The following is a 16,724-nucleotide window of genomic DNA, read 5'->3' on the forward strand; positions in this document are numbered from 1 at the left end:
ACGTTAATGATGGGGGTTGTCCCTTGCACTTTGCAGTATTTTATTTTTTTTTTGTTTTATTGGGACTTTGGGAGCATCTGTGCGATCCATCCGCTTTAGTGTGGAAAAAAAAAAAAAACCGGATTGCAGGTCTTAAAAAATAGTGATTGGTCCGAGTAGGACGCTTTCGATAAATTTACGTCTGCGGGACAATGGAATGTTAACCGGTTCCGCGGTGACTGCATGTAAGAATGGGGGAATAAAGAGTCAAGAAGGGTTCTTGTTCTCCATTATCCTATCCTTTCTTCTGCACTTCCTTTCATCCTTCCCTCTCGACATGGAAACCATCTCCTTCTCGGCCGTTTCTTCCCGCCATCTCTCTCCGTCCGCGCCTTCCCTCCCTCTCCGCATCGCCCTCCGCATCTCCAGGGGCGCGGGAAGGCCGAGGCTTCCCGCCAACTCGGCTTCTTCGTGGACCGGCTCGACCCTGTCCCTGGGATCTTCGCCCAGGAATCCCTTCACTGTAAGCTCGTCCGCCTTCGATTCCAGCGGAAAGTTTCTGTCTTTCGTTTGTCCGTCGAATTACTTCTCATTGCAAAGCTTCTCATTGTACTTGGTCTCAGAGGGACGTGGCGGGTTGGGTTAATTCCAGCTCTCGAAATGTAAGCAGACAAAGCAGTTTCATAGTGAGGGCTGAGATGTTTGGACAATTGACGAGTGGCCTCGAATCGGCATGGAACAAACTCCGGGGAGTAGGTCTGCTCCTCGTCTGCTATTTTCTCCCTACTGTTGCTCTTTTGCTTTAAATTCCATACTTTTGTTCATCATTTTGTTTGAGTTTGCATTCCTTTAATGCTTTGCAATACTTGCAACTTCTCTTAAGCTTATCAAAATCCTAATTTTCACTTTATTTTTTCCGATAGTGATTCTTCATTTCAGTTGTGAACTGTTTGTTAAATTACTATCGGAAAGGAAAAGAATAATGACCATACCAACAATCTTTATGCCGTTGTCTTTGGTATATAATGATTTCAAAAGCACATGTTATTATATACATGCCTTATAGAATTTAAGAGGAATGCCTCCTTCCGGGCACTTTTATTATGCTTCAGATGTTCTTACGAAGGAGAATATCGCTGAACCGATGCGAGATATTAGGAGGGCCCTTTTGGAAGCAGATGTGAGTTGATTGTTAAGCTTCAGAGATTTGATATATGTCAGTGAATTGTATCTGTCTTCTAACATCATCTTTAAACCCTGAATTTTCCCTTTTGTGCAGGTAAGCTTGCCGGTTGTGAGAAGGTTTGTGCAGTCTGTCGGTGAACAAGCTGTTGGTGTTGGCTTAATTCGAGGGGTGCGACCAGATCAACAATTAGTGAAGGTAGTTGGTTGACTGTTGGGCATTATTTATCCATAGCCAATTAATAATGGGCATGAGACTTTGTTGATTGACTCAGTTTGGGTTGGTTTAGGAACCAATGTGGGCTATGTTCAAGATAAACCAATCCAATTACCAATAATCTTCATGATCTTTTTCCTCCTCAATTTCAAGGCCCCAGCAGCTTAAGATTCTTGGCAATGTGAAATCAAAATTTAAACTCATCATGTGGGAATTTTGGCAACTAGGCTTGATGAAAAGAAACATGGAATGTGCATAGGAGCTCTAATTTTGAAACCTTTAGTACATTCTGTTTGAATTATAGATAGGTCACTTTTAGTTGATGGATGATAACAAAGAAGAATATTGATACAGCCCATATTGGAAAACAGTAAGACAGGATATGTTTTGGGTTGTGTGCAACACTTGCTTAACAATCAACCAGCACATCTTTTAGAGTTGCAAAACAAACTTCTCCTTGAGCAAAAAATTGTGAGAAACTTACCAATGCTGTCCGGATCAAAACCTTGACAAGAAAGATGGTTTTATGAACATAGAGTGGGCTTAGTAGGTTAGGATCCTAAAGTGGGTTTTGGTAAATCTGGGAATGCAGAATGCGAAATGATTATGTTGGAGGAACCTCAATAGCTGCATTTATCAGAGTCTAGTAAATCTAGGAAGTACAACTGACCCTCCCCAGACATTGGAATGGCAGCAGCCCGGGTGAAAAATATAGAGGTCTTAATGGAACAGTCAGTGGTGGTGGTTTCAAAGAGTTTGTAAAGAGCACCAGACCAGCGAAATATGGACGTGTCTTGCATTGATGGTTAAGTAGGCTCAGAAATCAGGAACCCAGATGCGATAAATTAGGTTATGTTTTTTAGATGTCCTTTTTTTGGTTGTGGGCTGGTGTAAACATTGGAAAACTTTTGGTTCAATACAAATAATGAAATATATGCAGTCCTGCTGTTTGTACATGATGTTTTCTGAATAAAATCTGCAATTTCTTACATGTCGCATGCTTACTTTCATAAGTCAGGGTAAGCTCAGGTGCGTATCTCAGAGAAGGAATTTTCTAGCTGAAAATGCCTCCGAGAAAGTGCTGAATAATCACAAGAAAGATATAAAACTATTTTATCTTCAGTAAGATAAAATCACCACTACATAGGAGCATGCCATTTACTGCTACTAGTAGGAACAAAATATGTCATCTACTTTGCTTGGAAAGAGGGTATACATATATCTAACTCCTTGTTTTCCACCCTTTGGAAGTGCTTTCTTTCTAAGCATCAGTCTTTCAATTTTTTTTTTTCCATTTTAAATTTAAATGTTTACATAATCCTTTTACTCCTTACCAGAGAAAGAAATTATTTAGTATTCAAATGCTAATCTTGTTAGGAAAAACCTGTGTAAGGACAGCAATTTCACGTAACTCCAAATTGCAGATTGTACGCGATGAGCTTGTGCAACTGATGGGTGGTGAAGTTTCTGATTTGGTATTTGCAAAGTCTGGTCCCACAGTGATATTGCTAGCAGGCCTACAAGGTGTTGGAAAGACTACTGTTTGCGCAAAGCTTGCCTTCTACCTTAAGAAACTGGTGCAGTTCAACTCACTTTCATTTTACTGCCTATTTATGAGAAGAGGAATTCTTTGTAAACTATCAATACTAATAGACATGACACAGGTTACAGGGGAAAAGTTGCCTGCTGGTTGCTGCAGATGTGTACAGGCCTGCAGCTATTGACCAACTTGTAATTTTGAGTGAGCAGGTACTTTCAATGTGTTCTACATCTGATTTGTAATAAACATATCATTTGTGATGTCCTGTTACACTTTAGTTATTAACATGCCAACTTGAGCAAGTTTGATCATGCACAAGGCATTCATCTGTGGAACTTCTTTCCATGTTTGCTGCATCTATTTTCAAATAAGCATCTTGGAATATACATAATTAAGATTCTTATTTCAATTATTTCTTTATTGTGGCATTCAACATGATAACATTCTTTTAGTTCACCTTGTTTATCCTTATGCTAAATAATAAGCTTGTCACAGGTGGGGGTACCTGTTTATACTGAAGGTACTGATATAAAGCCTTCACAAATAGCTAAGCATGGTCTTGAGAAGGCTAAAAAGAAGACCATTGATGTGGTTATAGTGGATACCGCTGGAAGATTGCAGGTTCCTTGATACCCTTCATATGTGTCTTTTTTTTTACTTTTATTTTTCTAATGCAACTACATGGGTGGATTATTTTGACTAGGAACACCAACATGCTCAATTCAGCCATGGATTTTCCTATATGATTGTTGATAAGTAAAATTTAGAATGATATTGCTGAACTAGAAGAACAGACTTTTTTTAGAGTTCTGGTTCCGCAATTGGTTAAAAGACAATTAAAAGACAACATTTAACAAGCTGCAATATTATATCTTTGGCATATTGAAATATGTAGAACAACATTGTAGTTTGGCCATATTAAAAGACAATTATTTGACAAGTTGCAATATTATATCTTGGTGATATTACAACTTTAATTCTATGTAGCAAGCTATTGGATGAATGCTGCTCTGTAGCATAGAAGCTAGAGGCCATGATTCTTCATCTTTGAATTACTTTTTGAGTTGTCCTGTTTTTGTCACTTAACCAGAAGCTGCTTAGTTTCCCCTCAAAACTCAACAGGTGCCTGTCATATCTTTGAGATCAGGGTCCCGACCCCTGCAGTGTGCCATCAGAAATAAGATTTACACAATCTATTTACATGAAAAGATTTTGATGCTATCATCCTCAGGGATATGGTTGTTGATCTTAGTTATTGCATTGGATCAAGGGTTGTAAATGCAGGTATATTTAATGATGGAACTGGAAATAGATATATTGTTTCTTTCTTTTTTTTTGGCGAATCCCTTGCACTTCTGTGATTTGATGTTTTCCATCAATATTTTTAAGCCATAGTTTATCTTATTTTAGGCTATTTTTACTGTATCAACTTCATAATCAAGCATTATTGATTGATCTTAGCTGATTTTCTCTTGAATCAGATAGATAAAACAATGATGGATGAATTAAAGGAAGTAAAGCAGGCAGTGAATCCTGTAGAAGTTTTGCTTGTGGTGGATGCAATGACTGGCCAAGAAGCTGCAGGTATTCAAGATTTATTTTACTTTGCTTTGATGGATTAATTTCCAATATGTTAAAAATCTAGGTTAATTGCTTAGTGTTGTTTCTTCTGTGGGATTTGAAATTTTGCTTCCTGTAACCTGATACTTTGTCAAGTTCTTTATGTCCATTTTTATGCTGCATGAAAGGCATAGACCGCAGCAACTTGCAAGTAATTCTTTGGCAAGAAGTTGCATTATATCTATGGTCTGCTACGAATGGGTTGCTTTGGTAGTTGTTAACTTGTTTTGTTTTTCTTTGCTAAGATTTCTCCTTCAATTGCTTTATCTTCTTTACCTTCCATCTTACTCTTCTTCTTTTTTTGCTTTCTTATTTTCCATCTCAGCCTTGGTCACAACATTCAATATTGAGATTGGTATTACTGGTGCTATACTGACAAAGTTGGATGGTGACTCTAGAGGTGGAGCGGCTTTGAGTGTTAAAGAGGTTTTTATCTTCTCAATATCTCAGCAGATATCATGTTTTCTTTTTTGGATATGATTGTGTACACGAAGAAAACTTTTCTTCATGCAGTCTTAGGGTGGTGATGATTCTGCATTGATGCTCCAACTTATATTAAATAAGCCATGGCCAGTGCCTCTTATATTTATCTTTATAAAATGCTAGTTCCTGAATCTTTTGAGTCATATATAATTCCATATTTGCATTTCTATATCTGCTGATTGTTCCCTGTCATTTTTTGCCAGTACATTCATAATTTCACTTGAGATAGATTCCAGTCTATGAACTCTTAGATTGAGGACTCAGGGTCCAACTATCATTTCAAGTGTTCCAAAACTTGCTTAACTTGGTAGTTTCTTAACGTAATAAGATTATTGGAAATCATGTGCATTTTTTGAATGGTTGAATATTAGAATTTGTATTAATAGCTTGGTGGATTAATGGAACAGGTGTAAACTTGTGTATGCAACCATGCTATGATAACACACCTCCATTAAAACCTTGATTTAGAATCCAAGTATGAACAATATGGCACAATATGTAAACTTGTTTCATTGTTTATGTGTAGAATGAAGGACAAACAATTTGTATGGCACAATATTATTTTAATCTGCTTTTATTGTACTAATTATTATCTAATTATATCTTGTTACTTTTATGGAAGATAAGCAGAAAAAGCCTCTAATTACTTTATCATATCAATTTCACACTTCATGCATGCACCATGTGAACCCTTTTTTTTCCTGCTTTACACAGCAATAATTTTTGGGCCATGGCAGGTATCAGGAAAGCCAATCAAGCTTGTAAGTCGAGGGGAACGCTTGGAAGACCTTGAGCCTTTCTATCCTGATCGCATGGCAGGACGCATATTAGGGATGGGAGACGTTCTTTCATTTGTGGAGAAGGCCCAGGAAGTTGTAAGTTTCTACTTTCTCTTCCTTTTTTCTTTTTTTTTTTCCTGGTGAAATGATGTTATTTTAAGGAGTTTTGACCTAAATTGTTCAAGTAGATGCAACAAGAAGATGCCGAGGAATTACAAAAGAAAATAATGAGTGCAAAATTTGACTTCAATGACTTTCTTAAGCAAACACGTGCCGTTGCACAAATGGGATCTATGAGCCGTGTAATTGGAATGATCCCAGGTATGGGAAAGGTAAGTGTTAAACTTTCTTTTCTTTGTTCCTCTAAAATAATTTTTAATAAGGAAGTAAATTTGAGAGGTGGTTGTAAGATATGGGCCATCCCATTGTGAATCTGAAGCATATAACATAACCTCAGTGTTGGTTTGGATTGTAGAAAATAACACAGTAGCTTACTATGACATTTTATGCTGATAAAGGTGACTCCAGCTCAAATTCGTGAAGCAGACAAGAGCTTAAAAATTATGGAATCAATGATTAATGTGATGACCCCTGGTATGTGTTATACCTCAGGACAATTTCTAATTCCTAAAACAAGTGGTTCTTCTAACTTTTTATTTATTTATTTACTTCCTATGGTTCTTTTATGCTGCATATGCATCTCATACACACATCAATATTCTATTTCTGGTCTTTACTCATGGCTCCTTGCTGTATATCTAGAAGCATTAATATGAATTTGAGAACCGTGTTCTAGAAGTTTACCGTATTCATTATCTATTTCAGTTGGAAAACTTACTTCTGTATGATAGATTGTGCTGAGAACTATTGTTACTTTAAAGAGACAAAAGGAGGGTGGGGGATGTTATCTTGGTGCAACTTATGGAAAATTGTAGGACTCCATTGTTTTCTTTAAAATACTGTATCAGGGACAAGTTGGTCGTCAACAGAAAAATAGTTAATATACATTTTTCACTTGTAGGGTCTCATATATCCAATTGCTCCAAGATAAGTGTCGTTTAACTTATCATATGTTTTACTGTCAATTCATTGTCATTTAACTTGCAGAGGAACGAGAAAAACCAGAACTGTTAGCTGAATCAGCTGCTAGGAGGAAGAGAATTGCTTTGGAGTCTGGAAAAACAGAACAACAGGTTTATTTCTCTTAATGTTTCTGGGCTCAGGATGTTGCTCCAATACACCCTGTTTTGATTGCCTCCTGCAGAAGTAACTGGAGTATTCTTCATGGAACGTTACAACAAATTTTAGTGTTGATGTTGAGAGTGAGAGAGCATTTCACTGTTTCAGGTCAGCCAACTTGTTGCTCAACTTTTCCAAATGCGCATCCGGATGAAGAATTTAATGGGCGTCATGGAAGGGGGGTCAATCCCTGCCTTAAGCAATCTGGAGGAGTCACTCAGAGCTGAACAAAAGGTACTCTTGTTCACTATCTCTATCGAAAAATAGACCTATTGCTTGGACTCATGGATTCATATTTATTTATCTTCATTTTACTTGGTACTTAGCAGTTTCCTTGGACAATGACATTAATTAATGTATCCAAAAAGTTATCTACACTTGACATCAATAGTAGAGCAAATCTCATACCTCATTGAGGGTGTGCTCCTTGATGACCTTCTACATTACAAAGACTTGGTTGGATCATGTCTTAGCCTACTCACATGTAGATGTAACCAACTATGCTCCAAGATATATTTTACTCATTTAATTCAAGTTTAATACTTGATTATCAATACATTCTGAATTTGCTTATACTTCTGTATACACGTAATATATGTCTATCAGGCACCTCCTGGTACTGCAAGGAGGAAGAGGAGATCAGAGTCGCGGAGGCAGTTTGCAGATTCAGCATCATCAAGGCCGAGTCCTCGTGGTTTTGGATCTAAGACTTGAAGAATGTCGAGTTAAAATATGTGTAGCCTTAAAACATTCCGCGTTTATTCTTGCTGGGATGGATTGCTTTTCCTGCTATATTTGAAGTCAGAAAAAAGGGGAGATTTTCCTGCTGTATCGGTAAATCTGTTTAAGGATGTGCCTTGAGTTTGAGTCCTTGATATTCATTTTCGAAACAATCCAACAGCCTAGAATGTAATTTAAAAAAGAAAATCTCCTCCACCATAATTCAGAAAATCCTCTTTCTTTGGGATCGAAATGTAAAGGATGGGGGCAGGTGACTTGCTAACTTGTACAATTGGAGCCAACCTCGTTCCTAGTCTGCCAGAGGATCTCATTTCTATTGCTGGGAGGAATCAAGTGAGGCTTGTACCTTACATCATATATTTGAGCTCATACATTCATTAGGAGTTATCGACTTGCTCTTGGACATGTGGCAGTGGGCGAGGAAGTGTATCATCTTTAAGAAGAGTCATATTTACCACGAGGTATATAGAGCAGCGGATTGGGTTGTTTTTTTTGTTATAGATCATTCTGTTGAGATACTGTGGCTGGTTGGTGCAGCTTTGCCACCCTCCCTTTGGGGTGTATTCGTATTAGATTTTTGTGATTCATTCGTTTTAGCAAAAACAAAAAGAAAAAAAGAAAAAAAGATGGGGTCTGCCTGCCAGTAGGCACTACAGCTTTTTTGTGAATCGCATTGTCATCCTGTATGCAACCTGCTAGGAATCCACCATTTATTGAGAAGCAGCATCCATCCAGATGCCAAGAGAAAATTTTCTCCCAGATGGTTGCTTGTTAGCTACAAAGAGCTGGCTCAGTCTGGTTCTGGTCTCATCTAAATGCTGATGGGCGCTGTTGAGCATGGGAGTTCACTTGAACCCCATGCCATGGGAATCTTGGCTATCTCATGTGCAACAATTGAGAGCAACAAGATTCGAGGGTGGTCGTCGGATTTAGCTCCATGAATTATTTTCTTTATTCGGTTAATGATTCTAACCAAAATCGATTCGTTGGGCACAACAATTATTTTGATTTTCATTTTGATTCTCAGATGATATTGGAAGGTTTTGCAGTCTATTATCGTGCCAATTAGCCTTTGCATGTGAACCGAGTTCGTATTCTGTTAACAAAAGCTTCAAACTCAGCAAAGGAAATATAACCACACAAGCAAATAGAGAAAAGCTAAATACGGCAGCCATACGACCCAGCCCTTTTTTGGGCTAGTCTTGGTCTAGGTTTGGTTTTCTTCTCGGGTTTGGATTGTATCCTTCGCATGAAAAAATGGTTGATCTTTTTTAACTATGTCGACCGTTGGATCGCACTCCCATGGATCTCGCTAGTCTTGGGTTAGGGTTGGTTTCCTTCTCGGGTTCGGGTTGTATCTTTGGCACGAAAAAATGGTTGATCTTTTTTAATGATGTCGATCGTTGGATCGCACTCCCATAGATCTCGCTAGTCTTGGGTTAGGGTTGGTTTCCTTCTCGGGTTCGGGTTGTATCTTCAGCGCAAAAAAAGGTTGATCTTTTCTAGCAATGTCGGCCGTTGGATTGCACCCCCACAGACCTCAACACAGTTCGGGCTTTTTAATTCATCCGCCTGCACGAATCTTCAAGCGAAGGAAATCCTTCTTTCGCTCGAAGAGGGGACAATCGGACCGTAGGAGTACCCAGCGCGGATCCAACAGTCCTGATCTTCCCCGAGTATTTTTTAATCGGACCTGGCGCACGTTAGTCCAAGCCAGCGAAACCCTATCTCGCGGAGGGCTCTATTTCTTCGATCCGACTCTCAAAAGGATCGGTAAGGCCCTCTTCGACGCTGCTGCTTCCTACCTTTGCTGAAACCTTTAGCGGTAGAAGCCCAACTTCCCCTCCGGAATGGTAACAAGATCTCGCCTTTTCTCTCATCCTTCTCTCCCTTGGATTCCATCATAGTCGATGTTCTGGTGTCTGATATCTTCTTTGATTCCTGAGGCAGGCGCCGAAGAAGGACAAGGCTCCTCCTCCGTCTTCTAAGCCGGCCAAATCCGGCGGAGGGAAGCAGAAGAAGAAGGTAATGCGATATAGTTTACGGTTAAGATTTTGGGTTTAGGGAGTTTTTGATGTTCGATTGTTTCTAAGTGATTAGGGTTTGGAATGCAGAAGTGGAGCAAGGGAAAGCAGAAGGAGAAGGTGAACAACGCGGTGCTCTTCGATCAGGCAGGCTATGATAAGATGCTCTCCGAGGTTCCCAAGTACAAGATGATCACTCCCTCTGTGCTGTCTGACAGATTGAGGGTAAAAGATCTCAACTTTGTTATCGATCTATCGTTTATCTTCTGAATTCGATTGTGATATATGAGTATCTCTGTGAGATTAATCTGCCGTTGCTTTTCTTTTTTTCATAAATTCTTAGACCCTTTTAATCTGCTTTCTTTTTTATGGATTTACGAACTCTTGTTTTTAGTGCTTACGGTGCTATCTTTTGATACATGTTTGCATGATTTATTTCTTGGTGGAACTATTTGATATCTGCTAGGATTTTCTTAGTCTAGCCTTATCTTTTTCAAGGTTTGTGCAAAGTAGAAAACATTGATGAAGAAATCAGAAAAATGTTGTCTTTGTATTTTTTAGTCTATGACAGATGGACTTGTTGCTGGATGCCCTTTTTTTTGTAGCAAAGAAAGCGAAGGGTGAAGCACCCAACTGTGAGTTCGTTAAAGAAAGCGAAGGGCGAAGCACCCATTCGTGATTTTCTTAGCCTAGCTTTATCTTTTTTAAGGTTTGCGCAAAGTAGAATACATTGATGAGGAAATTAGAAAAATGCTGTCTTTGTATTTTTGAGTCTATGATAGATGGGCTTGTTGCTGGATGCCCTTTTTTTGGTGGCAAAGAAAGCAAAGGGTGAAGCACCCATCTGTGAGTTCGTTAAGTAAATGAAATTAAGATAAGGTACATGGTTGAAAATAAAATGGAGGCGAGGTTAGGAGAGGATGAAAGAGGAGAGATGGTAGGAGGTAAAGTAGTTTGAGAATTTCTTAAGTTTTGAAATAGATTGACTATGTTAATGAGTTTTAGTACATTTTATATCTAAAAATTAATTGAAACTAATGTTTATATGAAAACCTTAGTTTCCTTTTCTATAATCGTTTTGTAATCATAGAATACTAATAAGATATTCTGCAGAGCAAAGTCACCTGACTGAAGTGGCATATACTCTGGGTGAAGGTTGGAGATAATAGTTTGCAATTCTCCGCGACTCTCAATTTCCTTGTTTGAAGATGGCCTCAACAAATTGCTACATTCTGATTCCCCTTATTTTGTTTTCATATTTTTTGTTATTTTAGGAAATGCATAAGCCAATTTCACAACAAAGTTGTCAAATTAGAATGGCGAATACTTTAGATAAAAGTTGGCGATGGTAGTTGTGCAATTTTCCATCCCTCAATTTTTTTCTCTTTGAAGATGGCCTCGAACAAATTGCTACATTGCTTTTCTTTTCTGAGTACAAAAGTTTTTTGTGAAGTAGATAACATTTTTTCTAACATCTATTTTTGAAAGCAATCATGGATCAAAGATCATTTCAAGGAAATCTTTGTATCCTATCTTTGAACATCATTCCAGGCTCTTATAAGTTTCTTATTTTTTAAAATCTTTTTTCATTGAACATCTGTTTTGAATTATCATTTTGTAGATGGTTAGAAGCATATTTCAGCATTCTGACTTCCATTTTAGCTTTGCCTCAGCCATTTTGATTTTATGTTAGTTTAGCACTGCTGGACTGACAACCTTTGCACAACCACTAACTAAACTGATCTACACTCTCGTCAGCAAGAACTAATCAACTAGAGGGAATATGTCAGTGTTGAGCTGGATACTTTCAATGCGTGCTTGTTGTGTTTTTCTTGAGTTTGAATAGTGTAGGTAAGAGAAAAAAAATTTAAAGATTGTTTCTCAATCTAGTTTCCTTGAGCAGTAAAATGCATCCTCTGTAATAGTCCCGATTTCATATAATTTAAAGTTTCATGGTCAGGTAATTGTTTATCATTGTGTTTTACTTTTAGCAATGCAGCATGCCTTTTTGTCTGTGATTGATGCCACATTTTTATTTTATACATTAAAAGCTAAAAATAGTACCTTTTGATTGTGCTGTTACTAAGCTTGGTACATACCCCCTGATTTACAGGATTCTTCAACCCAAGCTTTGACAACACAGATTGCCAACATCAACAATTATACATTTTCTTCTTTTCTCATTTTCTCTTGTATTTCTTTGCTTTATAGTCCTTCTTCTCAGAAACCCCACCTTGAGCTTTAGCGGTTAGCGATTCTACTCTGAATAACACACTTTTAGAATTTTGTGGACTTGGGACCTGATAAATGTTAAGATGCTGCAACTTTAAATTGTCACAACTTTAAGAACAACCCAACCTATGCACTGTCAGTGTAAGATGTGTCGGGCAAATTTTGAACTTAGAGTATTTTTAAATTATTTATGTCATATCTATTGTTAACAACAATAAGATCTATTAGAAATTACCTTCTCTGAATTTGACCGCCTAATGTCGAAATGAATGGCTTGGCTGCTCTGACTGCAATTTTGGGTGCAAGCTTCGTACATAGCAAAACATACTTACCATGGCTGCACCAGGAATTTTTTTTAATTTTTGGGGGGCGGGTGGGGGTGGGGACTGAAAACAATTTAAGTTTCAGTTGATTAAGGTTTGTTCATGCTAATCTTGTCTTAGCGTGTGTAAATTTCTTGTTCTTGTAGTTTTTCTTCCTTTGCTATGACATTTTAGATGTTCCAAAATCTCCTTTTCTTGCATTTCAATGAAAGAGGCAAATTGGAAATCTGATGACCTAAATTTATTAATGGATAGATTAATATAGATCTGCAACACGTAGGTTTGTGGCCGAGTGCTGAGACAAAAGTGATGTATCCAAACTAATCACTAGGTTCTTGGCTGATGGCCTTTCGTACTTCTGTGAGTCGCCCTTTATTGACTAGAAGGGTATCTACTCTGAAAAAGCTAGCTTACAGGTTCCAAAATTGTGATATAGCTTGAGGCTTCGAGCTAGAGACCAAAATTTTACCTGCAGATGTAAACGCAGATGAGGATTATTGCTATGCTGTATTTTAATGCCCAATGGATCTAGATGGTAAACAAGCTAAAGTTTTTTGATTTTGAATTTCCTTCATATTCTATATAGCATTAGCATTAAAGCTGTGGCTTTCTAGATGCAATTTTTTTCCAACATGACAGGCAACTTAGACAAAACAAGTTTAGAGTTCTGCTCTTCATTTGTTATTTTTGGTTAAGCCACTTAGTGCATATCTTTGGGTGCTAGAATCTTCCTGATCCCTCTCTGAGATGCTTCATGTCAATATATCTACTAATGTGATGTCATCTATTTTTTAATGATTTTTCCTTTTTGCACAAAACATTATCCTAATCTGACTTGTATCTCTGTCCTTTTTTTAGGTCAATGGATCACTGGCGAGAAGGGCAATAAAGGATCTAATGGCAAGGGGTTCCATCAGGATGGTATCTGCCCATGCCAGTCAACAAATTTACACAAGAGCCACCAACACCTAGAGGGACAATTCTGGTTTTGTTCTTGGTTGATGATGTTCTTCATATTTCAAGAGTTAGTGACTTGTGCTTTTTGTTGTTTTTGAAACAAAACAAGTCTTTTGTTTTGGATCCTATCTTCTGTCGTTTATTAAATCCTGTAGCAGCTAAATGAATTTTAATATTTTATGCTATGATTTACCAATAAGAAAAAAAGTAATACCTTTATGTTTGGTCTGGATGTGAAGAATGGTGCCAGGAAGAGATTTTTGCCAATATGTTAATTATCAAGCTTTATGAGATGAAGCAGATGCACTGGGTATGTCTTGTAATCAGTGTTAGATATGATTTATTTCTATGGTGATTGTTTTTTTCTTCTTTTTCGTATACTAGGGTGATTGTTGAGTGGAGTCAACTGACATTTTATCTGCCGGGGTTTGCTGATAAATTTCTGACTTGCTCTGGTTTTCGCCAAAGCCTGTGGACTTCATGTAAAATCAGACTTTCTGGGAACACTAATAGGAGTCAGATGGATCGGCAAATAAAAATGTAAAAATACTTCAGAGGAAGAGTTTTTTTTCTCAGTCTTTTTGCCGGATATGCTAATATATACCTGGAAATTATCCACCTGAAGATCAACGACAACGTAGCTTCATGTTTAGAGCTGCTACAATAATTTTTTCAGCTGGAGGACATGCCTACCTGGCTACCTGCTTATAAACACTCATCTATGATATATGCTCTCTTTTGGTAAAGGGGTAATAAGCATTTCAAGTAGGATGGTCCTAATCAGGGCAGAAGACTTCATCTGGCTGCTTCAATTTGGTCTCTGATCTCAGTCTAAGAGATAATTAACTGGTTATGAAGCATTATTGTATCGTACATTGACTGGATGAGTCTTTGGATATATCGTCTGCACCTTTTATGGCTTGTATGTCACACAGGTCAGTGTGAGGGAACACAGAATTGCAATTTGTTATTATGCCACATGGCTCTGCTGTTCTTGGTCCGAAATTAACATAATGTAATGAGAGAAGTATGAGCCAGTAACTTGTAATCTCTACAAACGCAACATGATGCCTCTGTTTCCATACCATGGTATCAATTATTTTTACCTGTGATGATCTGAACCTTAGTGGTTTGCAACCCTTCTATAGATCCTGGATGCAAGCTTAAAAGTGGACGCTACATCGAATTAATCAGACACATACAGCAGAGATATCTGATCTCTTTTGAGGGCGGACGACCCATTCTGACAGTCTATTGGTCTTACAAAACACACACAATGAATAAAAAAAAAAAGACAGAAGACTTGGTAAGTTGGATTAAACAAACCTCTCAAATTAGCAAAAGGAGAGGGAAATCCTCCTGCAATTTCTTAGCAGCATAGGGGGCAGTGAATCAATCCATTCTCATTGCACCGTCCACACCTCACCATCTTCTTCTGCTCCCTGTCCAACACCTTGCAGCTGCCATTGCAATCCATGCACATAACGAACCTCATCCCTCCACAGCCCTTACACCACGACTCTGCCCTCGGGATCCCCTCCAATAACAATCCCAATTTCCCTTCCTCCTCCAACTCCAAGACCTCCTCGGCGCCACCAATCAACCTCCCCTTCACAAAGACCACAGGGACCCTCACCTCCTTTTCCCCCATCAGCAACCTTAGTTCCTCCCTGTATCCCGAGTCCATCGAGATGTCCCTCTCCACAGTCCTAACATCGTGAGACTCGATTGCGCACCTAACAGCATTGCAGTCTTCATAGGTTTTCCTGATTCCCCTCAGCGTCGTTGTATACAAGATCACAACGTTCTCCCCACCTGGCGGGCATTTCTCCTGAAAGGACTGCAGCAGCAAGCCCAAATCATGGCCCCTTCGGTGCCTTCGAGCAGGATCTATCATCTTCTTGATCTGTTCTCCCTCTTCATGGTGCGCTTTTTCAAGTGAAGCAAGGAGCTCTGGATCAAACAAAGGACTAAGACTTCGTCTCGACCCCGAACCCCCATAGTCTCTCCCTGATTTCTGCATGGTGGCACTGGTGGGGGTGTTCTTCTTCGGAATCGTTGAAACCGATCCAACCCATTGCGCATTCTCGAAGGAACTGAAGGGTCTCAAGACCCTGTTGGAATCAAGATCCGACCTTTCTGAACCCTGACCAAGAGGGCTATTCTCCTTCCCTACTGATTTCTTCCTCTGCTTCTTGGGCGTCGCCGTGACCTTGGCCGGAGAAGATGGACGCATCGGGGCGTGGGATTTCTTCAACGGAGACCAAATGTACATCTCTTCGTCGAGATCCCCCATCAATTCCCATGCATTGATGATCTCTGAGGGCTCTTCCTTCAGAACCCTTCTCTTGGATGGACGAATCATAGAAGCCGGAGAACATCTGTTCCATTTCTTGGTCGCAAACTCTTCTTCTTCATCTTCATCTTCTTTCCCCTTGTCTTCGCTCCTGTCGAGATTTAGTACTCCATAGGTGCTTGAAGCGAGCAAGACGACGTGGTTCGGGCAATCGCCGGCGGCTGCCTTGCTGCCGTAAAAGCGGACCTCCCTATCTAGATCGGTTGCAGCCAGAAGTTTGGAGGAGATGCAACCCATGACTTCTTCTCTGCTTTTACCCGTTGGTCTCTTTTCTTTCCTCTCTCTCTCTCTCTCTCTCCGTGTTCTTTGGTGGCGACTGGCGATGTTTTATATGTTTGAAATGTAACGGTCATGGGGTTCGTCTTTTTTTTATTAACTTTGTAATGACGCCCCCCAACGGTCAGAAATTTCTCGGCTTCGTTCCTCGGAGCGATGGGTCCCAGTGGGCTTTCGGTCCGATCGGTCGAAAGCTTGGGCCTTGGGGGTTGGGCATGGCTTCGCCTGCCCTGCACCCACGAAACGACGTACGTGTGGCCATCCAATATAGCATGTATGTGCATCAGAGTGCTGGATGCATGGGATGGATGGGGAAATAGAACTATGTCCATTGGACATATACATGAAAGGTGTCTTGCTCTTATTGGAAGGTTGAAGTGTGGCCAATGCCACGTTGGACGATACCGCATGCATCAAGCATATTGGTATCTACCATGGGTCAAATAATACTTCCATCATGTCCGCATGTATGTGAATGTGGTAACCCTTCAGTTTGGTTGGCGTTTCCCATGAAGGACACAAACTAATAGCAATTTTGTTATGCATGAGTGTTTGCATCATAAATTACACTTATAAGAAATATTATATATATATATATATATATATATATATATATATATATATATATATATATATATATATATATTCTTTTGGAAAATTGAACCATTAGATAGATATATTTCTTGGAAACATAAACCATTAGGCCATTTCCACCATTTTATAAAGGAAAGGAAAAGGAATTATTTTCAGAGCATCAAACCTCCCTCAATTCTCCG

General features: G+C 39.0%; 3 protein-coding genes and 2 non-coding genes across 6 annotated transcripts; 4 read left to right on the forward strand and 1 right to left on the reverse strand.

The window, feature by feature from the left end:
• The first annotated feature begins 231 nt into the window (after nucleotides 1-231).
• CPSRP54 (chloroplast signal recognition particle 54 kDa subunit) lies at nucleotides 232-8,169 on the forward strand. Of its 2 annotated transcripts, XM_008785808.4 has the most exons (15): nucleotides 232-502; nucleotides 603-735; nucleotides 1,092-1,159; nucleotides 1,259-1,360; nucleotides 2,803-2,955; nucleotides 3,050-3,127; nucleotides 3,414-3,539; nucleotides 4,400-4,502; nucleotides 4,864-4,964; nucleotides 5,759-5,896; nucleotides 5,989-6,132; nucleotides 6,319-6,394; nucleotides 6,908-6,993; nucleotides 7,148-7,273; nucleotides 7,646-8,169. In XM_008785808.4, exons 1-15 carry the CDS (start codon nucleotides 317-319, stop codon nucleotides 7,751-7,753), a joined length of 1,728 nt encoding a protein of 575 aa, XP_008784030.3. In that variant the 5' UTR covers nucleotides 232-316; the 3' UTR covers nucleotides 7,754-8,169. The 2 variants fall into 2 exon arrangements, with proteins under 2 accessions (XP_008784030.3, XP_088566211.1); XM_088710085.2 differs by lacking the exon at nucleotides 3,414-3,539 and having other exon boundaries at nucleotides 258-502.
• A 1,322-nt stretch (nucleotides 8,170-9,491) lies between these two features.
• Nucleotides 9,492-13,535, forward strand: LOC103703096 (small ribosomal subunit protein eS25). The gene is made up of 4 exons (XM_008785807.5): nucleotides 9,492-9,633; nucleotides 9,731-9,805; nucleotides 9,895-10,029; nucleotides 13,218-13,535. The coding sequence occupies exons 1-4, from the start codon at nucleotides 9,631-9,633 to the stop codon at nucleotides 13,329-13,331; spliced, it is 327 nt and encodes a 108-aa protein (XP_008784029.3). The 5' UTR covers nucleotides 9,492-9,630; the 3' UTR covers nucleotides 13,332-13,535.
• Nucleotides 10,917-11,036, forward strand: LOC113462480 (small nucleolar RNA snoR86). Its single transcript, XR_003384908.3, has one exon. It is a non-coding gene; the product is annotated as a small nucleolar RNA snoR86 (small nucleolar RNA).
• LOC113462482 (small nucleolar RNA snoR86) lies at nucleotides 11,100-11,221 on the forward strand. The gene has a single exon (XR_003384910.1). It is a non-coding gene; the product is annotated as a small nucleolar RNA snoR86 (small nucleolar RNA).
• A 939-nt stretch (nucleotides 13,536-14,474) lies between the features above and the next one.
• Nucleotides 14,475-15,995, reverse strand: LOC120112118 (uncharacterized). The gene has a single exon (XM_039130760.3). The coding sequence runs from the start codon at nucleotides 15,907-15,909 to the stop codon at nucleotides 14,686-14,688; it is 1,224 nt and encodes a 407-aa protein (XP_038986688.1). The 5' UTR covers nucleotides 15,910-15,995; the 3' UTR covers nucleotides 14,475-14,685.
• Between the last annotated feature and the right edge of the window lie 729 nt (nucleotides 15,996-16,724).

The sequence above is a fragment of the Phoenix dactylifera genome, chromosome 13 (genome assembly GCF_051530095.1).
Source record: "Phoenix dactylifera cultivar Ajwa chromosome 13, Ajwa_hap1_PhDact_Kaust_v1.1, whole genome shotgun sequence".
Lineage (NCBI taxonomy): Eukaryota > Viridiplantae > Streptophyta > Magnoliopsida > Arecales > Arecaceae > Phoenix > Phoenix dactylifera.